General features: G+C 38.5%; 1 protein-coding gene across 1 annotated transcript in view; it reads right to left on the bottom strand.

Moving 5' to 3' along the window:
* Positions 1 to 27440, bottom strand: part of LOC140478417 (spermatogenesis-associated protein 16-like) — a 131120-nt gene that overhangs the window by 49728 nt on the left and 53952 nt on the right. The window contains exons 6-8 of the mRNA XM_072571684.1: positions 26343 to 26490; positions 21150 to 21296; positions 1122 to 1234 (exon numbers count right to left, since the gene is read on the bottom strand). Coding sequence (XP_072427785.1) covers positions 1122 to 1234; positions 21150 to 21296; positions 26343 to 26490 — 408 coding nt within the window. The remainder of the gene's footprint in view (positions 1 to 1121; positions 1235 to 21149; positions 21297 to 26342; positions 26491 to 27440) is intronic.

Raw genomic sequence — 27440 nt, 5'->3', positions numbered from 1 at the left:
ATGCTTTTGTATCAATGAGTACTTACCCTGTACTTACCAATTTAAAGATCTCTTCTGACTTTAGACAAACTCAAACTTGTATGCAATATTAATCATTGCTCATGCCTCATAAATCTCTATGTTGATTTGAAAGATTGTGCTGAATTTGGACAAAGTTTTTATTTGCCTCTTGCAATGTATTACATTATATTCATGTTGATACTCTCAGTGCTGCAAATAAAAACTAAGGAAGATTGATGCAAAGCTTTTTAAAAACATGTTGATTACGCACTATTTTGTGTAGAAGATAAATTGTGTTAATACCAATGCAGGCACGAGAATTGGCTGATACTATATATACTATAATTTGCACCCAGATCAAAATATTCTGTTGCTGTACATCAGATGATAAGAGTCAGAGTAGTCATGTCAAATTAGAGAAAATTAGGGCAATATATTGCAGAACTGGGTTACCACTATTTAAGAAAAAAATATACAACATACACATTCAGACATTGAAGGCAAAAATTCTAATTTACCATGGAAAGTGTCCCAATCTTAACAGATATATTATGTTACAATGATTGACATTTTGTGACTTACTTCCCTTGGGGATTTTCTATTCTGCTGCTGTAGCTTGGGCCTCATCCTCATTTACATACATAAGTGGGGCTTCTGCTAAAGGTATGGCAATGGCAAAGGGAAGCCCCAAAGAAGTTTGTGGCATTTTATTTTGAAATTAACTTTAATGCTTCTTTAACTCTTACAACTGACTCTATAAACAATGGATAATTCACCTAGTTGTTTGCTCAATTATATAAATACTACAAAACAGTGAATATTACAGATTTCATTATTTAATAGTTTTCTTCTAAATAGGTGGGAAGTCTGCATTGTGAAAATATGCATTATATAACATATTGAGCATTTGTAGAACTGATGTGTGTTGTAAGGCACGTTTTATGCACTTGAAATTTGATAATTCAGTTTAAGATATAAATGGAGGCAGACTAACAAGAAGAAAAACTGCCATAATCAGTTGCCTTTGTAAATCCATCTTTCTGATGTAAATCTTCAATACCAATAAAAGTTTTCAGTTGTTCCATGAGTCCACGAGTCAATTTAATAAATTTAATACCCACAGCTAGTTTAGTGCACAGTGTAAAATCTAAAACTGGCAGAATTTTCCTCCCAAGGATATCCATGTTCTTCTCAACTTCTTTTACAGTAAGTGACCAAAAGGGTGTTCTAGATTCTAGAAAATATTAAGAAACATATACAGTTTTTCCATCTGATTTTGGAAAGGGCCTTAAAGTACGTAAAATAAAATTACATTGCGTAGGTATATTAAAAAAGATAATTATCATAGAGTCAAACATATTGGTAACAGGCTCTTCGGTCCAACCAGTCCATGCTGAACATAATCCCAAACTAAGCTAGTCCCACCTGCCTGTACTTGGTCCATATCCCTCCAAACATTTCTTATTTGCAGACTTATCTAAATGTACTTTATACATTGTAACTCTACCCACATCCACCACTTACTCTAAGTTCATTCCACACACGAATCACTATGTAAAAAAATGCCCCTCATGTCTTTTTACAATCTTTCCCCTTTCATTTAGCACACTTAAAAATAAACCCCAAGTTTTAAAATACCCCATCCTAGGGAAAAGACACCTGCCATTCACCTTAGTTATACCCCTCATGATTTTATAAACCTGAATAATGCCATCCCTCAACCTGCTATGTTCCAGTGAAAAAAGTCCCGGCCTATCCAGCCTCTCGCCATAACTCAAACCCTACATTCCCGGTTACAACCTGGTAAATCTCTTCTGAACCCTCTCTAGGTTAATAATATCCCTCCTATAAAAGGGCGACCATGACTGGACACAACCTCAATGTAATGTCTCAACTCCCAAACTCAAAGATCTGAGCAATGAAGGCAAGTCTGCTAAATGCCTTCTTAACCACTCCATCAATATGTGATGCAGACTTCAAAGTGTTATGTACCTGAACCCCGGATCTTTCTGTTCTACAACATTACCCAAGGCTCTACTTTTAATTGTATAACAAGCGTTTACAATTTTTACCAAATGCAATACCTCGCATGTGTCCAAATTAAACTCCAACGGTCAATCTTTAGCCCACTGACCCAACTGATCAAGATCTCTTTGTAATCTTAGATAACCTTTTCACTGTCCACTATACCACCAAACTTGGTGTCATCTGCAAAATTACTAACCATATTTTCTGTATTCTCATTTATACAAATGACAAAAGTGGACCCAGCACCGATCCCTGAGTAACACTACTGGTCACAGGCCTCCAGTCTGAAAAACAACCTTCCACCACCACTCTCTGTCTCCTGCCATTAAGCCAATTTTGTATCCAATTGGCAAGCTCACCCTGAATCCCATGTGATCTAACTTTACTAATGTAGAAGGAAAACTACTGTGCAGAACCTTTTCAAAGGCTTTACTAAAGCCTCAAAAAACTCAATCAAGTTCGTGAGACATGGTTTCCCTTGCACAAAACCATGCTGACTATACTTAATAATTCCATATCACTCCAAATGCATATAAATCTTATCTTTCAGAATCACTTCCCATGTTTTGAGTTGTCTGACTTTTTATTTTATGGGAAAAATTGGAAATCAACTAAGCTTCTTTAAAACAAGGTGGATTTGCGTAGTTTGAAAATCACAGGCAGCAGTTACAGAATTTAAAAAAAAAATCACTCAGCCCCTAGAAATGAGTATAAAAGCCAGATGAGCCACTTCTTAAGGTTTGCAATTTGGAGACTACGTTAAACTCAAATGATAAGTTAATTCATACCAGGCTTGGTAAGGCAGGATCACCTGTACTCATTTTGGAAATGGTAAAAATGTTTCCTTTAGGTTCATTTCCAAAGAGAGGGCAGAATGACTATCCAGTATCCTGACAAATCTATTTGGAAATCAATGGTCAGTTAATCAGCCAGTGAACAAACATTCCATTTACTGGGAACATAGAGGGATAAAGCCTTGAATCAGACAGTCAATTTTTAAACAGATGACTGCAGTAGAAACTAAGAATCAGAAAGCTTGTTTTTGCAATTCAAATTTGCCTAAAGAAAAAGGCAGATGGCAATTTTAATCTAATCCATTAAGTGGAAATTGAATGATATTGGCTTAACTGTCCATTTTATATTTGATCTAATTATATTTTCCAATGAAATCAAAGGAGAGTAAAATGAGATGGAGAGGGACTGGACAGGTACGAAATCTTGCTGATGTAATTCCATCATTTGCCCGCTTGCCAGATTAGGTTAACATTGCCCTGCAGTGTGAAAAATCAGAACATCTTCTCATAAAAGGGACAAAGAGTATGATTTATTATTTTTCAAGGAGAGAACCAAAAGTTAACAAAAGAATATAAGATTTGTTTCCAACTGTTTCACTGCAGGTTAATTTAAAGTGACAGTCATACAGCACAGAAACAGACCCTTCGGTCCAACTTGTCCATGAGAATCAAATTTTCAAATAAAACTAGTCCCATTTGTCTGCATTTGGCCCATATCCCTCTAAATCTTTCCTATTCATGTACATGTCCAAATGTTGTAACTGTACCTGCATCAATCACTTCCGCTGGCAGTTCATTCCACCCTCTAAGTAAAAATGTTGCCCCTCAGATCCCTTTTAAATCTTTCTCCTCTCACCTTAAAAATATGCCCTCTAATTTTGAAATTTCCTACCCTTGGGAAAAGACCTATGCTGTTTGTCTTATCTATGCCTCTCATGATTTTATACACCTCTGTAAGGTCACTCCTCAACCTCCTATGCTTTAGTGAAAAATGTCCCAGCCTATCCAGCCTCTCCTAACTCAAACCCTCCATTCTCAGTGATACACTTCTAAATCTTTTCTGCAATCTGTCCAAATTAGTAATTTCCTGCCTGTAGCAGGGCAACCAGACATTTGTAAACTGTTAACTCATATCAGGGTCACTAGACCAGAAACGTTAACTCTGATTTCTGACCACAGATGCTGCCAGACCTGCTGAGATTTTCCAGCAATTTCTGTTTAATTCATATCTGGCTTTGTTCTTTTAACTTACATTTTCATCTACTATTGAAAGATTGAAAAAGTACATTCAGGAAGATAAAATATCCAGTTCAGTTCACAACAGGGCCCCATTGTTACAATTCAGGGCACACAATTATATAACAAGCTCTGATATTATAGGATCGAGGCACTGGTCGAAACATAACATAACAAAATTACTTGCAGTGTGATTAGCCTTGTTGCAGTCAGAAGAATATTTAATATAAACCTGAAAACCAATAATTATAAAGATTTTAAAACAATTCATCAGGCTTACTTACCAATGATTTTTATTATCCAAACATTATGAAGGCAATGAAATTAGAATGCACAATTAACTGACATAAACAGCATATATGTATTCAGGAGAATGCCTGCACTAAGTTATAATTGATATTCAAGTACTGAACTTGCTCAATCAATGAATTCATAGAACCGGAAACTAAGGGCCTTCAAGCAGTCCAAATGTGACACATTATTCAATCACAAACCAGTTGTTTTCCAAAGGTGAAAGCTGATCATTGCCAAAATTCACATTTGTACTAAATATATCTCCACCTAACCTCAGCAATACCATGCCTTAAATATTTTGAATACAATCAGAATTTAAGTTAATACCATAATTTTAGCATATACTATATGGGCAAGTGTAAAATCACATGCAAAGTTCAATATACTGCTAGTTACTACTTAAGTCTACAATCAGTGTGTGTTCTCTCTCTGTCTCCTGAATGAAAATAATTTGTCTTCTGAACAATTCTGCAGTTCCTTATACAGCCTGAAGTCAGAGTTCAGTGAATCACAGTCAGAATGGGTCACAAATGGATTAAAAGCTGGCAATCTGGTAACAATAGTAGGTTCGTGGTGAGAAGGAAAGCGATTCTCATGCCATCAAAAGAAAGCATTGAACCTCTCAAACTGAGAACACAAAAGTTAGCACCCAGTTTTCATAACCAGATGCCTTATAGTTAGATCTTTATTGAGGCGCCTCTGCATTTAAATGTTTGTGGCACTGGACTAATGAGGGCTGTGCTGCCTGTTTGGGAGCACTCAGCAGAAATTTAAAATCATGAACTGTCAGTACATGGTGCAGCGTGGCCTGTCCCTCTTAAACTTTGTACTTATTGGAAAGAAACTGCTGCTGATTGCTTATACTGACATTGGCTGGTAATAAAAGATAGACAAATGAAACAATGGGTAGTCTGCTTCTAGGTTCATAGATCTAGTGCTGGAGGCTTTAATGGTGAAGATTAAAGGAGGTGAGGGATCCTGGGCTATATTTTGGATGAAAACCATAATTACCAACATCAATACCAGAAGGGAACTATGATTCTATGTTACTATCACACAGTCAGCCGAACATGATCACAATAAATAGTCATACAGCCAAAGAGTCATAGAGATGTACAGCATGGAAACAGGCCCTTCGTACAACTCATTCATGCCAAACAGATATCCCAACCCAATCTAGTCCCACTTGCCAGCACCTGGCCCAAAACCCCCAAACCCTTCCAATTCATATACCCATCCAGATGCCTTTTAAATGTTGCAATTGTACTAGCCTCCACCACTTCCTCTGGCAGCTCATTCCATACACGTACCACCTTCTGAGTGAAAAGGTTGCCCCTTAGGTCTCTTTTATGTCTTTCCCCTATCACCCTAAACCTAGTTCTGGACTCCCCCAACCCAGGGAAAAGACTTTGTCTATTTATCCTCAACATGCCAGTCATGATTTTATAAACCTCTATAAGGTCACCCCTTAGCCTCCAACGCTGCAGGGGAAACAGCTCTAGCCTATTCAACCTCTCCCTATAGCTCAAATCCTCCAACCCTGGCAACATCCTTGTAAATCTTTTCAGAACCCTTTCAAGTTTCACAACATCTTTGTTCAGCAACACTCCCTAGGACCTTACCATTAAGTGTATAAGTCCTAAATGCAGCACCTCACATTTATCTAAATTAAACTCAATCTGTCACTTCTCAGCCTATTGGCCCATCTGATCAAGATCCTGTTGTAATCTGAGGTAACCTTCTTCACTGTCCATTTGTTTAATTGAAAATTAGCTTCATTGAAGCCTAGGGCTATTCAATTAAAAGGTAGAAATAGGAAATGAGGTACCAACTAGAGGAGGCAATGGCCTAGTGGTATTATCGCTGGACTGTTAACCCAGAGACCCAGGTCACATTCTAGGTACTAGGTTCAAACCCTGCCACAGCAGATGGTGAAATTTGAATTCAATAAATATCTGGAATTAAGAATCTAATGATGACCATGAATCCATTGTTGAAAAACCCATTTGTTCACTAATGTCCTTTAGGGAAGGAAACTGCCATCCTTACCTTGTCTGGACTACATATGACTTCAGACCCACAGCAATGTAGTTGACTCTCAACTGCCCTATGGGCAAAAAATGCTGGCCCAGCCAGTGACACCCTCATCCCATGAATGAATAAAACAAAATGGCAGCAGCAACTGACTTAATAGCTGACACTGACACTATAATTAAAGGGAAGCCAACCCTGCATGCATTCCTGTACTCTTTTAAATAACTGCCTGACTACTATGCAGAAGACACTCCTTGCTGACAATTGGCACAACACCCACTCGCTGGTGACTACTGGATGGAAGAACCTGCCCTCAGTGCTGTGTACCAGACAGAAGAATACCCCACTGCCAGCATCTGCTGACAACCAGGTAGAAAAACCCTACTGCTTACTACTAAGAAAGCAGCAGATTACTAAGCAGAAGATTCATGGAATGCCCTGCCAGTAGCAGTGGTGGACTCTCCCTCTTTATGGGCATTTAAACGGGCATTGGATAGGCATATGGAGGATAGTGGGCAAGTGTAGATTAGGTGGGCTTGGATCGGCGCAACATCGATGGCTAAAGGGCCTGTACTGCGCTGTATTTTTCTATGCTCTATGTTCTAAGATGTATCCTGTTGACTACTGGATAGGTGATCCCTCCCTCCTGCTGACAACTAGGCAGAAGACCTCTCCTGCAGACTACTGAATAGAAGAACTGGAAGGAACTGAACAGAAACTGCTGCAACAATGGCAGATCGGACAGCTCCACAGTTTAGTGATGCCTCACCATATATTCCCCTTAAACTGCAAAGAGAAAAGCAGGAGGTCGGTTTCCCAAAAGTCCAGAAAGCAGAAAGTACAAGCTGACCGAGCACGCCTGATAAAAAATTGCAAAGGTGAGCAGCAGTAGGGTGAGCCAGAGAAAATATATTCAATACCACATGACCCCCTTCTCTCTACCAAGAAGAATTCACCATTCTGCTTTCCTTTTTGTGGGATATAGGTAAAGCAGTGTTACTTCTGCAACCATAATTGCTTACTCACATCAGTATATAATTGCTTCAGCCAAATTAATAATTGCTTATAAAATAAACTAACACAGGAATGAAAATATGTGGAAGAAATACATAGTTACTTTTCTTTAGCTAAAATGTGCATACAGGAATGAAATGTGCCTGCAAACAATGGAAGATGTTACAGACAAACAGATAAGGTGAAAAGAACATCAAGATATGCCAAGCTCAGCACATTTCCCTCATGTCAGCACTGGAACAAGCCAAGTCATTTACAAGTCACTTGCAAGAACATTTCAATAAAATTTGCTGCTTCAGAATTTGACTCGGACTGAAATTTATTACATTGTGAGCTCTGTTTTTCACACTTTTTTTTGAGCTTTCATGTGGCTATGTGAGAGAAAGTGACCACCCAGTTGTTGGCAAGTGGATCAGCCGCAGCAGCAAATCCCATCAGGTGCGAGGTTGCATCTAAAAGTATTTGTGGGCTCCCAACAGGTCCCTATTGAGAAGATATATGGAGGAAGCATTTGTGTACCAAATCGTTGCTACTAAAATAAATGTGTTAATCTTCATGGTAAAACAACAGTATTTCTCCTTCAGTTTATAGGAGAAGTGGTCACTGAGCAATACAGGCCAAGACCAACTTGGACCTCTCAGACCTGCATGTACTAACCCTAGCAGAGGAAAAAGCCTGGAGAATGGAATGTCATATTATTCTCTGCACCCTTCATCAGCACAGGTACTCTCATTCATTGTATATGTGCATGTGAGTAGATTCAGGGTCACAAGCTATGCACGTATGTCACAGAAGCAATCTAGCAACTGGCAGATGCTGTAACAGCTGAGAACACTGGCAGTCAGAAGACAATGGGCGACCAAGTCCATGGTGAGCCCCCTAATTGCCTGCCTCTGCAGTTATCAACAGTTGCTGCAACTGAATAAGGAGGTGAGGTAAAATCTAAGAGTGCTGCCGGATGAAATGCACACATGATGAAGGAGCTAGTCAAACCATGAGTTCTAGGAAGAATGTCAAAGTGAAAAGGGATGCAGTGTCCACCACGTCCTTGTCTGTCTCAGGTCAGCAGGAGAGGTGACAGGATAAAAATGAGTCTTTATTTCACTGATTGTAAAGGCCATTGGACCACACAAATAAGGTGAATGAGATTGTCATAACGTCCCTTCCAAGTCTCTCAAACCTTTCCCCTATAGTGCGAGGATTTTTCATCATATATCAGTTAATCAGTCTTCTCCACATCCTCACAATCGAATGAGAAGTAGTAATCAATTACATTATTATTCAACATCTCCTTCCTCAGTAGTGCTAGGTTGCACAGAGCATACTATTCAAGATTATGCCTGGAGACTACTGAAGGACTTCACTAGATCAACCTAGGCATATGAATCTCATCTTCAGCAATTCATGTTCTGCTTGACAGTTGTCAGGGCGGTCTCCCTGAGGTAATGGATTACTCCTCTGCTGTTATACATAGGGTTGCTCGCTGGCTTGGTAATCAATGTCTTCAATGGGTAGCCCTGGCCCCTATAAATCCATCCCTGAAGTTCTGGAACTGGAGTCTATCTGAGTGTATAGGCGTCATGACTGTTCCCAGAGGACTAAACACACATCTGAAAGATGCACTTTTACTGGCAGTAAACAACTGTATATTGATGGAATTTATGTTGATATTTATATTATATTGATTAAGTTCATTTACTAATCTGTGAGAGACTTCATGGCTAGGCATATGCAGTTGCTAGTCACCTTGTCCCTGGGGAACCCAGTAACATCACTGAAACTAATGAACTTCTCTATCTGACTGTCTGAGGTAGCTCAGGTTTGAATAGAGTCACCAGCCCCCTCAAAATTGGCACTGGTGAATTTCCTTGATACAATGACAGGCTGCCATCAGGGAGATCCCATAAGTATCTCCAGTGGATCATTGGCAAGATAAGGAGGTGCATAATTCAGATTGATAGTGATCTTTGGAGTCAATGGCAACGAGTGTCCAACAACCCCATGATTTCTGAATCATGGTGCATAAATTCATTATTTCCCCACCTCCCACCAAAAACTTCAGGCTGTACTGACACTACTGCTTGAATAGCTGGAGATAGTAGACTTTCTTATGATTACATGTTGAAGTTACAATCTGGTCAATTGGAATGCTATGGATTCATGCATGGCACATCTGTGCTTGCACCCTTCCCAAAATGAGTGCAATATTGCCTGAATCAGAAACAACTGAAAGTACGGCCTGTGGTGTTTGTAGCACTGTCTCCAGCAACACTAGCAGCCAAAATAACTTCAAGGAGCCAATAGAAAAATATCAGCCTAATTTAATACATTAAAATAAGTTTGATTTAATTTACATCAATTTTATTTTAAAAATCACCCTATATCTAAGGAACATTTTGGAAAGTTATTTTCAAACAGAAAGGGGGCACTGTGACAGAATGCCTGCAATTGCTGTGCCATTTGAGCACTTCAGGCCATTCACATGTTCTGGAGATCCATATGTGCAGGATGTACCTCGAGCTACTCAGACTCAAGTTGAGGGTTTCCAAGTTTAAAGGATAGCTTGATTCACTTCTGACAATACAGAATGCTGAATATTTTCAAAATTATGGGTTCCAAGAGGTGATCACCCTTTTACCCAAATAAAGTTAGGAATTTGTGAACAGCCATTCAGAAGGGTAGGATGAGAAAAACGGAGTAAGAATTCTAAGGAAGAATGGCGGTCTTTGAAGAAGTGTAGTCCTAAATCTAGCATAGTAGAGTTATAAAAGGCATTGGAAGAATAAAACAAAGTTCAGGAATGCAGTAGTAACTGAGGATTCAATACTCAAGGAAAAAGTAGGCAGTTCTTGATTCTTATCCTGTCTCCCAAGAGTTTGGGAGAGGGATGTTACTAAAAGGCTACAGAGCTAGAAGTCATGGTCCACTTGGGATCAACAACATAGAGAAGAAAGTTGAGGTGCTGCAGTTAGCTTAAGAAACTGTGCAGGAAGTTAAAATGCAGCACTTTACTAGTGCCATACGCTAGCAAAAATAGCAACAGGAGGAAATGGCAATTTAAGGCATTGGCTAGAGACAGAGTTAAAGAGGGAAATCTTCAGATTCATGGGAAAGTGGACCAATTCTGTTCAAGGTGGATAGCTTTTACCTGAACAGAGTGACTAGAAATATTGTGGCAGGTTATATAGTGCTGTGGGAAAAGGTTTGAACAAATTCAACGGGAAGTTGGGCAACAAGATATAGCATTAAAAGCAAAACAAATGTGTACAGAGGATTGGGCAGGACTTGTTGATGAAGCCTTAGCATTTTCCTCAATGCCTGTAGGGACATCAATTTAATCTGATATCTCTTTGTATTTTCTATGATTCAATCTAATTCTGTATTATTTTTAACTCTGACTTCCCTAGTCCTCTGTACACCCTGTTGTTGCTTTTATTGCTATATTTTGTTTCCCAACTTTCTGTTGAATTTGTTCAAAACTTTTTTTTTAATAAACCTCTTCAGGTACATTACTACACACCTCTGGAACAGTTGAGACTTCAACCTGGGCCTCCTAGTTTAATATTTTCACACAGCACTGTTGAAATTGCTATCGTATTTCTAGTCACTCTGTTAAACAAGGTGGACCATCTTTGTATCCTTTTAGGGCATAGAGGATTGGTACAGACTGAGTTACAAATGATACAGAATTAGGTTGAATCACAAAAAATATTAAGAGATGTTAGGTTAAATTGCTGCTCCTGCAGGCAATCAAGGAAGATGCTAAGGTTTGGTCAACACCAGCAAGAGACCTACAACACTTCGATTCTTGATTCCCAAGGAGATGCAAATTATTGGTAGTATGCAAGCATGTAGAGTTGAGAGTGACTCCAGATCAACCCTAATCTTATTGAAGGGTGCAGCAGGATCAAACAGCCAACTGGCCTACTCCTGTAAAACTAACATGATATCAACTAAGCAGTGATTCTGTGTATTATTTAGAATATAAAGTTAGGAAACGGAGTTAGGAATAACAGCACAGGGTGCCGAATAATGTAACGGCAGTTAGACTGTAACTGTGATGAGCATACTCCTTCTCAAAGGATTGCAGATTATTTAATAAAGTGATTATGAGTTGCCTTGCTAGTTATTCTGTTCAAGTGATACACTTGTAATTCTGGTTTCACAAACTTGAGCATATGGAGCTTCTTTGAGGGATGACGAGAGTTCCCAAATCGTGGAGAAAGTTAAGGAGCACTGCAGCAATGGTGATCAGACTATCATAAGATTTAGATTAATTAAGGAGAAGGACAAAGAGTAATCTAAAATAAAAGTACATAACAGAAGCATAATTCCAACAAATTAAGGAGAGATTTGCCAGAGTAAGGTGATTTGAGTCAAAGACTATAATGGAAAAATTGCTGGCTTTTAAAGACCATAACTCTGGAATAATCTTACTACATTGCCAAAAGGAGATGGGGAGGGCAACCAAATATGTCAGTGTGGAGACACAGTGAATCTTGGCCACCAAGAGATTTGGCAACAGAACCACACTGACACCTCCTAGGAAAGCCTGTACGTTATGTGCCAATCTGACAATTGGAAGGTCATCAGTAGGCCTTTCATGGGATTAGGACCCCAGGCATGGGAAGTCCTTCCACTGCCTCTGATTGGCGACAGCTCTTTTGTATAGCAGTATCACTGAAGAGGTGATGACCATTGAGGAAATACATCCTCTAGATGTCGAAGATCATGGCAACACTCAGATTAGAGGTGAGTCGAATCCAGAACGGTTTTGTGCTGGTATATGGCACTGGGGAGAGGGGTATAGAAAGATCAGTAGCAATGTAGAGTGTAGCTTTTGTGGGCTTCCCTTCCGGGTCCCTTGATTAGGTATTTAATAGTCTTGAACACGGCATTGTTAATATAAATGGCAGTGGGAAAAGGCCCTTAAATGTGTAATAATTGCTCCCTTAAGGACCTCAATAGTCATTGGGACTGTAAGATTGTCCATGAGCTGCCCTGTCATGGAAACAATTGAAGTAGAGATGGGAAGGGGCTGGTATCCCACTCACTAGCATCCCACCTGACTAAACTTCACCACTATCAAACATGTCGTGAGAACATAAAGTACTATGTCTGGATGAGAATGATACTACATTTCTGTGGAAAGTAAAATTGAAATCGCAGAGGCACTGCACAATCTTCCAATCCTTAAGGAATGGTATTGAGAGAACTGGGGCATTTATAAATTAGAGTTCTTTTTAAGAAAGGTAAAACAGCAAATCTGGCAATTGCAAATGACTCCGATTCACATCAGTTGGGAAAGCTTTTAGAACTATATATCTGGGATTAAGAGGGAGGATAGATGAAAGCAGCACAGGTGGTGTTGAACATGTGTACTTTCAAAAGGTGTTTGATAAGGTAACACATTTTTTCTTTATACTTTCATTGGTGTTGCTCGCAACAGCCATATTTTGCCCATCCTAAATCCTCTTTAAGTGGTCTGATCAGCTATTTTAAAGGGCAGTCAAAAGCCAACATAACATGTGGTGGCGGCTGGTACAATTGCAACATTTAAACGGCATTTGGATGGGTATATGAATAGGAAGGGTTTGGAGGGATAGGAGCCGGGTGCTGGCAGGTAGGACTAGATTGGGTTGGGCTAACTGGTTGGCATGGATGGGTTGGACTGAAGGGTCTGTTTCCGTGCTGTACATCTCTATGACTCTAAAATTGGAACCCATGGAGTAAAAGGCACAATAGTAAAATGGATACAAAATTGACCGAGAGTTCGAAAATGCTATTGTCATCTTTTGGTTTGGACTGAAGAATACAATGGTGTCCTGACACAATAATGGCTTGGATTTAGGAGGACAGGGCACAATTTTGACATCTGCAGATCACACATACTTTGGAAGAGTGGCATCTTTTAGCAGTAGGGAAGATAGTAATATATTTCAAAAGGACATAGAAGGTGGAAGCGACATACAGATGGGAGGTGAAATTCAATGCATATTAGTATACCATGATTCATTTTGGTTGGAAAAATGCACAAAGATAACACAAGTTTAATGGCATGATTTTAAAGGGAGAACAGAGAGACTTGGAGATGTTTGTGCACAATTTTGTGGAGGTAGCAGGACAGGTGAACTGCAGTTAATAAAGCACATGGTATTCTTGATATAATGATTAAGAGACAAAGAGTACAAAAGCCAGGAAGCTATGCTACATTTATAATTATAAAACTAGTTATACAATGAAACTAGTTCTACTCCAGAACAGTACATTTGCTCATTTGAGAAATTTAATAAAAATATAGCTCTTATTTTCTTTGCTTCTGGATTAAAAGTACCACGATCAATTGTAGTGCCCATTGGGATGGAATTTATAGGTGGCTGAGCAATGTGGCAAGATATGCAGCACAATCAGGTGACAAGTATGATGATCCAATCTCGATACTGGGAACAACTTGTACCATCTTCATGCTTTTCACAAGCAGAATGGTGAGCTTCTCAGTAGGTGAGTTGCCAATTTACAGTTATTATTGCTGTCAAATGTCTTGTTAGAAACCCAACCCACCTCATTAATAATCAGCCACTCATCTTATCAAACTCCCAAATAAACTTAATGTCAGGAAAACTTGACAAGAAAACCAGTGCCAGCACCTAATGTTTTCAGCTCACTTCTTGTTCAAATTGACATCTGTGCAGGTACTCTTCATGGACTCTAGTCATATGCATTGCATGCCTGCAGAAATTGGCATCTCACACTTGACAACCTCTGATAACCCTCATAACACATCACTAGTCCATCTACAGAATGCTTCTACACTTCAATGCTGTACCATTGGCTCACATTGTAATGCTGCAGCAAGCACACTGTACTCTCAGGGACTCAAATCCAGCTCATGAACTGGTCTATGTTGCTTGGTCGGACTCTTAGCTTTCTCTCACAGTACTCACTGACTCTTAGCCACCCAGAATGCTCACAGAATTGCTGTTTTGCCTTTCTGTGCTTTGTCCCTTGAGCCAGAGTTACCAGGCTCACATTACTTCTGTCTTGCTTTGCTGTTTGGCACAAAGCCAGTTCAGCTTGTCATAGTTGTCAAGAGGCATCAGTCGGGTCATGAGTATAGTCATAGCTCAGGGATTCCTGGTACAGTAAGTCAAGAGCAGCCTCTTATACCAATACAGACCTTGCTTGGGACAGGCAGAGTCAGGACACTCTCCTCATAAGGGGTGTGCCGAATGACAGGCAGCACACCATCCATCCTGACCTTATCTGCCTTATTGTTGGCTGTTCTCCTCATGGAATGGGAGAGGCAGGTAATATGCAAGGTAAAAGTGGTTGGAAAACTAATATTGGGGGCAGGAGTGGTCTTGAATTAATGAGTAATTAGCATAAAGGACATGCAATATTAGTGGTGTCAGGATTTGGGATGGGTTAGAGTGAGTGGTCAAGATGTTGCAGGCAATAGTGACAGTCATAAACTATGAAGTGGGTTCAGTAGCAGAGACAGAATGAGTGTGAGGTATTTGAGGGAAAATGGTGGAATCTACCTTGCCGATTGGAAAAATGCATTGACCTTCTTATTAGTGTTGGGTATTCCTGAGATGGTTGAGAATGCTTTAATCAGGGTAACAACCCAGACCAGGCTGGCACTGTTTGGGGGTCGTGGCCTCCACCCTCCTGGGGGTGAGGACATCCCATGTCAGCAGCATCCCCGTCCAACAGGACCTTCAGGACTCTGCCTGCAATGCAGGATGCCAATATCCCCCGTTTGTCATGTCTGGGATAAATATTAGTAACAGTGCAGCAACTGTGGACTGACAGTTTTCGTCTAGATGCATAATGGGTTTTTAAAGAAGTTGCTTGTGTAAGAAATGCCAGTCAATTCTGTCACATCCACTGCTTACCAAGTTGTTCCAGGAACAGTGTGTGGTAACACAGGGTGGATGTTGAATGTCAGAGATGCTGTAAGGGCATGGTAGGCAATTAATGAAGAAAGTTTGGTAATATATGGTGAGAGAACTCACTAAGCCACATGGTGTCAAACCCTTCAAAAAATTTGGCATAACTCACTAAGCCACATGGTTGACGAACCCTTCAAAACATTTGACACAACTCAGACTTAAGAAAAAAAAACTTAAGATCAGTCCTTCAAATCAGATATCTGGGATTGAGACAAAGGTCAAATTAGCACAATATCACACCAGGCTATCCTTCTGCCTCTTTGGAGAAAACATTTTAGTCAGTGGCGTAATTAAATGCGAATGTCGCATTATGAAGACTGCAATTAGCATCATTTAATGTGCAAATCTGGGAAACATTCTGTTCTAGAAGTTTGCATTCCATGTGTGTTTGACAGAAATTGTTGTCACAAATGACTAATTTTAGCAAGTTGTCACAACTCTTCATTTCTGGTGAGAAAATGATTCACAGGAACAAAGTTTAACAACTTGAAGAATTACTTCATATGAATAAAGTGGACCACAATAAGACAGGATATTTGAACATTAATTCCCTCATGTTGCTTAGTATTGTAGAAGTGGAGGCTAGAGGTTTTCCAAAAACTGAAAAGCAAGTTATAGGATCTGTGATCATCAGGACACACTTGTATTACTATGGAAGCAACATTTATATAGCATCATTAGTTCAGCAAACATATCATGTAATATAATCAGACAAAAATCAACACTGAGCTAAAGGATAAGATATTAAATGGAATTTAAAAGAAAAAGTTGTAAGGAAGATCTTAAAGGAGAGATTAATATGATGATTGAGAAGAGAATTCTAGACCTTGTTAGTTAAAGGCTGGGTCATCAATAGTGAAGAAAATAATCAAGTATGCGTTAGAGGTCAATGCCAGTGGAATGCAGATTTCTCAGAGAATTGTAAAGCTAAAGGAGGGTGCAAAGGTAAAGGGTATAGCCAAGAAGGGATTTGATTTCAGGGTGAGAATCTTAACATATTTGCTCAACTGGGAGCCAACACTGAGTTGTAGAAACTGGGATAGGACGTGAACACCAGAGCTTTGGATCAGTTAGAGTTTACAGTGACTATAGAATGGGAGGATGCCCAGCAGTGTATTTAAATAGTTAGATCTGGAGCTAACAGAAATGGGAGAGAATATCAGTTTAAGAGGTAGAAGCAAAAATAGGTAATGTTGAGGAGGAGGAAAACTTAGTAATGGAGAGAATATGGGTCAAAAAGTCCAGCTTATTGAAGTTGCAATGGCTTTGATTTAAACAGAAACAGAGGCGAAGAAAATTTTCTCTATTGAGCTCGGACTAAAGTATAAAATTTGTAGTGGCAGCCAAAGGCAAGAGTTCGATATATCATTGTGTTTAATTCAAGGAAACTGTGGTCCTTTGAAGGTTGACAATAGAGACAATGGAAAGATTGAGGGAAGTAGTGGAAAACTTGAGTTGTACCACATCAGCATTTATGTTGTACCTAACCCTATGTTATCAGATGTGGTTGAAGGACAATGCATAGGTGAGGAAGAAGAGAGAGATAAGAAGAGAAAAATCAGAGGATTCTAAGTTAACAGTACAGGAGAGCGAAGAAAAGTCATGACTAAAGATGTTCTGATTGTGATTGGATTGAGGACGTTGGGTCCCAATGTTATGAGGGCATGTTTGATATTTGTTTTGAATAGTGACAAGCTTGGAGAGGATCTTGTTTTATTTTTTTGAGTTGGAGGAAAGCCTGCTACGAGCAAGGTGAGTTGGAGGAAGGTTTGCAATGAATAACTTGCCCAGCTGAACTCTCTCATTCCTGAAAAGAAAACTCTCTACATCAGTTCAGGGTAAAAATTATTTAATTTTTCAAATCAGTGATTTAAAAAAAACTTTTCAAGATTGTATTTCCTGAACAAGTTGCGTCTGCAAGAATTCAGAGGCAACCTGGCATATTTCCCCTTCAAGGGTGTTTATATCTACACTATCAATTCCAGGTTGATTAAAACCAAAATGGGTCTGTTTCAACTTAGTACTGGCAACTATGGCCTGCTGAGTTTGAACTCTCGTGTGAATCACACTTGCTCTTTTCCATCTACTGGCAAAAACTGGGTGTGTCAGAAATAGGGTAAGATTTCCATTTTGAATCCTGCCTGCCAATTTTAAAGACCTGCATAGTCTTCCTGACACAGTGAAAATCCAGCCCCTGATCCTTTGGAGTAAATTTGGAAACTTTTGAGCTTAGTGATTTTATTTTTGTATTTTATAAGTTCATTATAAAATAATGTCTATGGCTCATTCCAGAGCAACATCCATCCTGGACAGCGAAAAACCAAAATGTAACCAGCCTTTTTGTTCCTCTATATCCTATTCAGACTGTATTTTCATTTACTATTTTTAAATTTAATGCATACTACTTAGCGCTGTGTTGCAGTACACTATCTGCCAGCACACTGCTCATTTGCTTAATCTTGCTTCAACACTTCTGAGATTTTTTTGTTTTTTTCTTCAAGTTTCTTAGATAAGTACAGTTGTAAACTTTAAATCATCTGCCTTTATTGGTAATTTCAGAGAATTCATGAAAGAATGAAATCATGAAGTCCAAGCACTAATCCTGAGAGGATATCAATCTGATAACGGCATTCTTAGAATGTCATGGTCAATGTTTTGATTTTCAGATTGAAATTTTGAAACTAATTAATTATGTAAGGAGGAGTTAGGAGCTAAAACCAAAGTTTAGCATCAAATCAAAACTCATACAAAACATCTTAAAATATCAGTTTAAAAATGTCTAATGAGCAATTAGAATACTAGCTGATATTCGTGAACAAAAAACGAAATACTATGTTCAGTCTTAACCCCTCAGCCATCATGGTGAAAACCAAGAAAGGGGCCAACCAAAATGCAGTGATGATCTACCTAGCATCATTTCTCTGCCTTTGTTTGACTGTAATTTTGAATTGCAGATAGAAATGACATTTGTTCAAAGTAGCCAAGGTCCTTTTTACATATCCAGAATGAGCTCTGATGACTGCCAAATGAGCCCCGATTTGCTAATTTCATCTGAAGCCTGATTGCTTGAGCAGCGATGACTGTCCCACGAGACATAGGAGTCAAGGTCAGAAGATGCCCAACATCTTGTTTCCTTTTAGACCAGGATGAGCGGTAGTGCTCCCAAGGGCTCACATGAAAACCCTAGGACACCCTTGTCCTGAATCTCCTTTCTACAATACTGACCATATACCAGATATTGTGAACATGAGTCCAATGGTGGCCTTATGCCTCACAATTTTAAATCTATGGCAGCTACTTCGTGGTGAATTTCTGGTTATATTCATTGACCATGACCTACGTGGTGTAAGGTGGCTCTTTGGGATTGTGAGTAGTGTTAGTTGATTAAAATTGAGGCCCATTCAAATTTAGCATTGGCATGAAATTTTAAAAGAATGAAACTTTATTAACTAAACAAACAGTTATAAAGAAAGACTTTCTATTACACGTAGTAGGCTGGATTTTAATTCTGATGTAAGAATGTAGTAGAATCTTGCACCCAATGGGGTGGACTCAGAGATTTTAACCATTGATCTCATTATCACATGGCCTCTCATACTCATTGAGAAAAGTAAGTGTAGGAACAACACTGATTCACAAATCTAGCAGTATAAAACAAAATTCTATTAACTCCTTCATGTAAAATAATGGTTTTACATTCTTAAAATGCAGACAAAATATGGAAAAGTTCATGGAGAGGAACAGAAGTTCAAAAAAACCTTGGGTATTTGGATGCAAGAATGGATGACCATGTTAATATGAAAAATAAATCCAATTGACATAATTTGAATAAACTTCAACTACCAAAATTAATTTATATTAATTAATATTTTAACTAAACCAAGGATTGCATTGATTGTGCCCTTCTGTGGTTTATTCAATGGAAACTGAATAACTGAATTTATGTAGTTACTTTTTAAAAAATTTGTTCTGTGGATGGGCATTACCAAGTCAGTATTTACTACTTGTCCCTAATTGCCCATTAGAAGTTGATAGTGGGATGTCTTTTAGAATTGCTGCAGTCCTTTCTATGTTTTTATATATTATTTGTACCTGATGTTTAGGCATAACATGGCCTAATATGGTCCTGATTTTGTGTTCAAGAGCGTGCACATATTTCCAACTAGAAGTATGCTGCCACTATATTGATTAAGGCAAATGTTAACATTGAAAAGGTTAGAACAATTCATTTCAGTGTTCAATTTTTGAATGCCATGGTGCTTCACTCATTTCATCCTAAACTTACAAAGTTCAATGTTCAAGGAAAGTTACCTAATTAGAGATGTTGAAAGTAATCATCCAGTATTTGCAGCTTAGTTAAAGTTTGTTATTTTAGACTGCTGTTTGACTTCCTGACATTTCTCGAATGCATTGTACTGCTCTGGAAAATTAACATTATCTAAAAACAAAGAATTTGCAGTTTTTGTGCTGATAATGGCTGCCTCAGAAGTGAGACTGCCCACAAGTTTTTTTAAAAAGAGGGAAAAGGGAGAAATTACAACGCAGGGTAGCTGGGAAAAGACAGAGGAGGGGACTAGAAAAAATCCACATCAACAGAAGTTATTAAAAGACCAATTCTACATTAACTTTTGTTTATTAGGAGCAATAAATGAGGTCCCTTCACCTCACTAACAAAGCTGTCTTCCAGCCATGACTCAAGGATTGGAACAAAACATGGCCAGACTGTCAAGGTCACTCATGGCCTGGACTTATTTTTCACAAGTTCTTGGTGGGTTTCAACAAGTCAGCTATGTATCTCCATTCAACAAAACTTGCCTGGAATCACACTCTTAGTGTGAATACAATATAAAAAAGACAATTTAGGACCTGAATATGTTAAAGACTGTTAGTGGTGAGACTCCGAAAATCACTCCAATCATGAGCCTTTATCTGCCAATTCTGTACTTATTTTTGTGCTTCACAGTACTTGCATAATTTCTGGAAATAAAATTAGCAGGATGATTCATAATCCACGAGAAACTTGAGATATTTAAAATTAACTTCTGCTGGAATAGCTTGTCGAGAAATAAAATGCAGTTGGCACTAATGAGCAGAATTGTGAGATTCCGAAAGGAAATCATCTGGTCTTTGTAGGGACTAAAATCAATACAATTGTAACTTTTGGCTGGTATGTGCAAAGTTCAGTTAAGAAAATATGTTGAGATTAATGTATGACAAAGTAGTTGATTAAGTAAAGCCATAGTTACACTTAAATGACCGCAATAACTTTTGAAAAGATTCTTTTACCAGGGTTAAAAGGATTATACTTAACTTTATACTTTTTCTAGTCCACCCTTGTTGAACATGCTATTGACACCCTTAACATCTGAGACTAACTTCAATTTTGATGAAACTAATATTAAATCACAGTTACAAAAAATACTGTGGTAGAATTTTCATTAAGATTTCTTCAAATGTCAAACTTTTAGGCAGATGAGAAATCCCAGAGAAATAGTAGAAATGCAATTTGTGCTGTTCCTCTAGGATTGTCATTAATTGTTGGCTAAAGCTATAGCAAATATTCGGGACAATGCCTACCAAAGCTTTACAGTAATACAATCCATGCTTTACAATCAATTTACAATGAATGCTTCCTCTAATTTCCCATGGTTTCTTGCACTGTATAACCCCACACGATTGCACATGCACACACTATCTATGCATTGTTTGTCCCCTGCATGGTGCACTCCTACATCTACTTAGCTTTTAAGAAATGTTTCATATCGACTGATAATTTCTTTATCACTTACTGTACCTGTGAAAGTTGGTGATCTTCTGTTTAGGATCTTTTCCAAGAAGTTGCCATCCTCAGGATTCTTAAAACCAAGTAGCAGCATGTAATGTTGGGAAAAGGTTTCGGACCAGTCAACAGTCTGAGGCAAGATATGATTTGTGCCAGGATCTGAAATATTATCATATATTTCAATATCATATTTCTTGTTTCAAAGTTATTAAGTCTATCTTCAACAAAGTTAAAAATCACACAACACCAGATTATAGTACAACAGGTTTAACTGGAAGCACTAGCTTTCGGAGCGGCGCTCCAAAAGCTAGTGCTTCCAATTAAACATGTTGGACTACCACCTGGTGCTGTGTGATTTTTAACTTGGTACACCCCAGTCCAACACCGGCATCTCCAAATCATACCTTCAATGAAATTAGTGATAAGATCAACATTTCCTGAAACAGTATGTATGATTTTGGATAAATAAGTTTAAATTGTGGTACTAAGATATTGACAATGGAGAGTTGAATTTCAAAAGATACATTCAAGGTGCATCTCAGACACACCTTCCTCAATGTGATCCATACTACTGAAATATCTTTAGATAAATTGTAAGCAGAGAAAAGATTTAGAGCAGGACAACACAAGAACATTTCCATATAAACATTACTCAACTCTTCAGTTAATTTTGATGCAGGATATTATATAATATTTTTCATTATGAATTTGGTAGGCAATTTGTCACAAAGACAATATTCGTCAAATATGTTTATACCACAATGGTACACAAAATGTAATATAGGTTAGAAACTCTAGAAATTAAAAGCAGTTCCTATTGACCACATATTGTTATTTTAAATTATGTTCTGAGAATAGCATGGAAATTGAGTTGAGCGTGGTCAGGGTTTGCAGCAAGACCTGATCACATCTTATCTGTATGTCATTAAACTTTTCCTTGGGTTTGAGTAGATTGACTATGATGGTACACTATGAAATTGCAATGAATCAACACTAAGTTTAAAGCATGCCTGTGATTCCCTGAATTGTGAGGAATTTGGCAGCAGTTCAGTTTCAAATGGCTGTTTTCCTTTATTATAAACATAACGGGTGAGTTGTTAATATCACGAGTGTACTTGCTATTCTCTGGAATTCTGAATAACTGGCTTTTTAAAAAAATACATCATTCTTTTTAATCTGGTTAAGTATTTTATTGCACAATATCTAGTAATTGATACTGTAAACAGATGACATTTTTTCTTCATTTGTTCTCAGAAAGAAAATGTTGTTGACATCAGCTAGTGTATGATATCCATCACAAACTGCAATTGAGAAAATATTGGTAAGTCACAGAGATGTCCAGCACAAAAACAGATCCTTCGGTCCAACTCGTCCATGCTAACCAGATATCCTAACCTAATCTAGTCCTATTTGCCAGCACTTGGCCCATATCCCTCTAAACCCTTCCTATTCACATATCCACCCAGATGCCTCTTAACTGTTGTAACTGTACCAGCCTCCACCGCTTCCGCTGGCAGCTCATTCCCCTCTCACCCTAAACTTACGCCCTCTAATTCTGGACTCCCCCACCCTGGGGAAAAGACTTGTCTATTTACTCTATCTACGCCCCTCATGATTTTATAAATCTCTATAAGGTCATACCTCAGTCTCTGACACTCCAGGGAAATCGGTGTCAGCTTATTCAGCCTCTGCCTATACTCAAATCCTCCAACCCTGGCAACATCCTTGTAAATCTTTTCTGAACTCTTTCAAGTTTCACAACATCTATCCAATAGGATGGATACCAGAATTATATACAATATTCCAAAAGTGGCCTAACCAATGTCCTGTACAGCTGCAACATAACCTTCCAACTCCTACACTCAATGCTCTGACCAATAAAGGAAAGCATGCCAAATGCCTTCTTCATTATCTTATCTACCTGCTACATTACTTTCAAGGAACTATGAACCTGCACTCCAAGGTCTCTATATTCAGCAACACTCCTCAGGACCTTTCCATTAAGTGTATAAGTCCTGCTCTGATTTGCCTTCACAAAATGCAGCACCTCACATTTATCAATTTACCACTCATCGGCCCAGTGGCCCATCTGATCTAGATCCTGTTGTACTCTGAGGTAACCTTCTTCACTGTCCACTACACCTCCATTTTTGGTGTCATCTGCAAACATACTAACTATACCTCCTATGTTGACATCCAAATAATTTATATGAATGATGAAAAGCAGTGTACCCAGCACCGTTCCTTGTGTCACATCACTGGTCACAAGTCTCCAGTCTGAAAGGCAACTCTCCACCTCCACCCTCTTGTCTTCTACCTTCAAGCCAATTCTTTATTCAAATGGCTAATTTTCCCTGTATTCCGTGAGAGTTAACGTTACTAACAAGTCTACCTTGAGGAACCTTGCTAAAGGCCTTACTGAAGACCATATAGATCATGTCCACTGCTCTGCCCTCATCAATCAAGTTCGTGAGACATTATTTCCCATGCACAAAGCCATGTTGACCATCTCTAATCAGTCCTTGCCTTTTCAAATACGTGTAAATCCCATCTGTTAGAATTCCCTCCAACAACTTGCCCACTGCCGATGTCAGGGTCACCGGTCTATAGTTCCCTGGCTTTTCTTTACCACCTTTCATAAATAGTGGTACCACGTTAACCAATCTCCAGTGTTCCAGCACCTCTCTGTGACTTTTGATGATTCAAATAGCTCAGCAAGGGGCCCAGCAATCACTTCCCTAGCTTCCCACAGTTCTATTGTATACCTGATCAGGTCCTGGGGATTTATCCTTTTTTATGTGTGTTAAAACATCCAGCACCACCTCCTCTGGAATACGGACACACCTCCTTGAATTACTGAAAACTGTGTTAGAGTAGGCATTCCTACAATACTGTTACGTAGGGAGTTCAGGATTTTCATTAAGTAACACAAGAGAACAATGATATTTCCAACTCAGGATGGTACATGCAGGAGGTGCTGACTCCATATGTCATCTGTCCTTGTCCTTTGAAATGGTAGAGAAGGACCGGTCACATCCAATCCTGAATGGTAGAGGACAACTAAACAACTGACTGCAGGAGGTGGGTTCAGAAATAACCTCAAGAAGGGGGATGCTAATACATTAACGCAAAATATGTAGATGATATATTTGCATCCAACTTTAGCCAGATGTATGTAGTTGATGAGCCAGTTGCTGTGCCTCTCCTGAGATCCCTAGCATCACAATCAAAAAATCTAGAATTGTTGCAGATGCTGGAAATCTGTAACAAAAACATAGGGGAGACAATAGCCAAGTGGTATTATCGCTAGACTATTAATCCAGAAACTCAGGTAATGTTCTGGTGACCGGGGTTTAAATCCCACCATGGCAGATGGTGGAACTTGAATACGATTTTTAAAAAAATATGAAATTAAGAATCTACTGTATGACCATGAAACCATTTTCAAAAAAGCCCATCTGGTTTGCTAATATCCTTCAGGGATGGAAATCTGCCTGTAGCGACTATTAGTAGCTGACAATGGGTAGTGTGTGATAGCACCCCATATTATGGCAAGGCCTGATGGCTGGGAGTGGGAGCAGGTCCTCAAGCCCCAAATTGTTGAACTCGATATTATGTCTTGAGGGCTGCAGGGTACCCAAGCAGAAAGTAAGGTGGGGCTGTTCTTCGATATTGTTCTTCAAGCTTGCACTGAGCTTCATCTTCTGCCTCATTAGAGCCCATCTTTGGGAGTTATCTTGACTGATCATTTACTATCTCTCCCTGTCTGTCTGTAACCACTTCCAACCACCCCCGCCCCAAACCACCACCACCAACCCCGATACCATCTTCTGTATAAAATCCATCCCTTTCCTAGCTACTATCAGTTCAGAAAGAGAGTCACTGGACCTGAAAGGTTAACTCTGATTTCTCTCCACAGATGCTGCCAGATCTGCTGAGATTTTCCAATTTTTGTTTTAGTCTTCAATCAATTTGATTCACACAAGAAATGGCTAAATGCACTAAATACGACAATGGACATAGGATCTGACAACATTTCAGCAAAAGTACTGAAGACCTGTGCTCCAGAACCAGCTGCATCTCTCATCAAGCTGTTCTATTACAGCTACAGTAATGGTACCTACCTGGCAATGTGGAAAATTTTCCTCGTATGTCATTTCCAAAGAAATCAGGATGAATACAATCCAGTCAAATGCTGTCTACTCTCCATTATCAGTAAAGTGATGGAAGGGGTCAAGAGTTATCAAACGTTTTACTTCTTGTCACCATTACTCCATTGCCAAATAATTTAAACCTATGCCCTCTTGTTCTTGATACTTCCACCAAAGTTTTCCTCTATCCACTTTGTTAAGATCAATCATGATTTTGAATACCTCGATCAAAACTGAAGGTCTTCATCTTTGCAGTCATTCTCATGAATCTTTTCTAAACCCTCCCTATTGGCTTTGTTTTCTTAACATGAGATGCCCAGATTGAATGCAATACTCAAAATAAGGATGAATCAGTGTTCCACACAAATTTAACATCACTTCCTTGCTTTTGAACTGTATGTTCTTATTATTACAGCCTAGAATGATGCATGTTTTACTAAGCAATATCTCAACCTGCCCTGACACCTTCAATGTTTTATGCATATAGGTCTCTCTAGCCCTGTATCTCTTTTGAATTCTAATCTTTATTTTGAATTGTTTCTCCTCCTTCTTCCTACTAAAATGACAGAATCACTTCTTTGTGAAACAATTTCATCTCTCTCCTGTTCACCATTTCCACCAACTTGTTCATGCCAGCTTGAAGTTTGACACTAATCTCTTCACAGTTCACAGTACTTCCATATGTTTCATTGTCTGCAAATTTAGAAATTGTACCCTGTACACCAACATTTAGGTCAGTAATATATATCAAGAAGTGCAAAGGTCCTAAAGTCACCAACAGTTATATATGTCGATTCACTGTTTTCAAGGAGTATAAGATACACCTACTAAAGCAAACAAATCCCACACAGTTCTTTGAAGGAAAACATAACTGCATAGTGGCTAATGGCTATACAATTAGAATTTTGTAAAGAATTCAATTTTGTCAGAGAGTTCCATTATCAGATCAGTTTTATTATGAAATAACTGATAACACATCACCAATATTATGCATTATTAAAATCAAATGTTTAAAGGGAGGAAAATAGTACAAATAACAATATAACTTCATTACCTGCATATAAATAGTTGGCATAAGCAGGATGTTTTTTCCTGAAAACATCTTTTATTTTTTCGATTTGTGCAGCAGTTGGTTTCACTGCAAATGGTGTGTACATAACTGAAAATGTTTCAGCTTGTGTGATACCCTCTTCCAACATTGCCTAGTTTTAAAAAAAGCAAAATACTACCTTTAAAATGGAACAAGTTCATCACAAACAGCAAGAATTTAATTTCTGTAACACTTTACTAGTGCAGACATTTCAGACCACTGTACAAAATAGTCGAGACAGGTTGATTGAATCAGTTGACTCAAGCAAGGTGAGGAAAAATGGAGGATGTGTTAAAAGCACAAAGAGAGAGTGTTACATGAATTTATATACCAGCAAGTTTCAGATGTTGGGAATAGTGTTAGCTGAAAGAGTTTTGTTGGTAGTAAATTAAAGAAAGTAAAGAACAAGAAATGTAGCAACTAACAAGTAATGGCAAACAACAGAGAACCATGACCAAAAAAGCAGCAGGTTCTTGCAGGGATATACAAATAGAAGAAAACAAAATGAAGTTGGGTGTGGCAAAGGCAAGAATTATTTATGTGGTTTGCTATGTAGCTCATTTGAGAACTAGCTTGGGTCTGGGGATAAGAATGCAAATCATAACCTTTTGAATGAATTGTAGTTTGCGAAAAGTGGAAGCAAAGAAAGCTTCAAGGAGGACATTTTATCATGATCAGTATTCAAAAACCATGAATATCCTTATGTCTATTTGTGTGTCTATGCATTACACAAAAATTAAATGTGTCACATGCTTTGGGACATAGGATTGGCTGGGCACAGCATGTAAATTTATAATTTGCATAACATTTAATATTACCAGTTCCCATTCTGGCTGAAAAAAACTGCAGCTTTGAGTTCAATCAAATGTTTACCATAAATATGCATGCGTTATTTATATATGCTACTCTTGCCTTTATACAGACTGAAAGTTAAAGGAAGTGAAAAATCACATTGCCCTGATCGGGTAAAGTTCTTAAACACAAAATTAAGCAATATACAGATAATAGTAATATCATCATTCAAAATAAAATGTTTGGTGATGCATTCCAATAAGTTGTTCG

Source organism: Chiloscyllium punctatum, chromosome 6 (assembly GCF_047496795.1).
Source record: "Chiloscyllium punctatum isolate Juve2018m chromosome 6, sChiPun1.3, whole genome shotgun sequence".
In the NCBI taxonomy this organism is placed as follows: Eukaryota; Metazoa; Chordata; class Chondrichthyes; order Orectolobiformes; family Hemiscylliidae; genus Chiloscyllium; species Chiloscyllium punctatum.
Note: the sequence above shows the minus strand (reverse complement) of the source record. Positions and strands in the feature narration are given on the sequence as shown.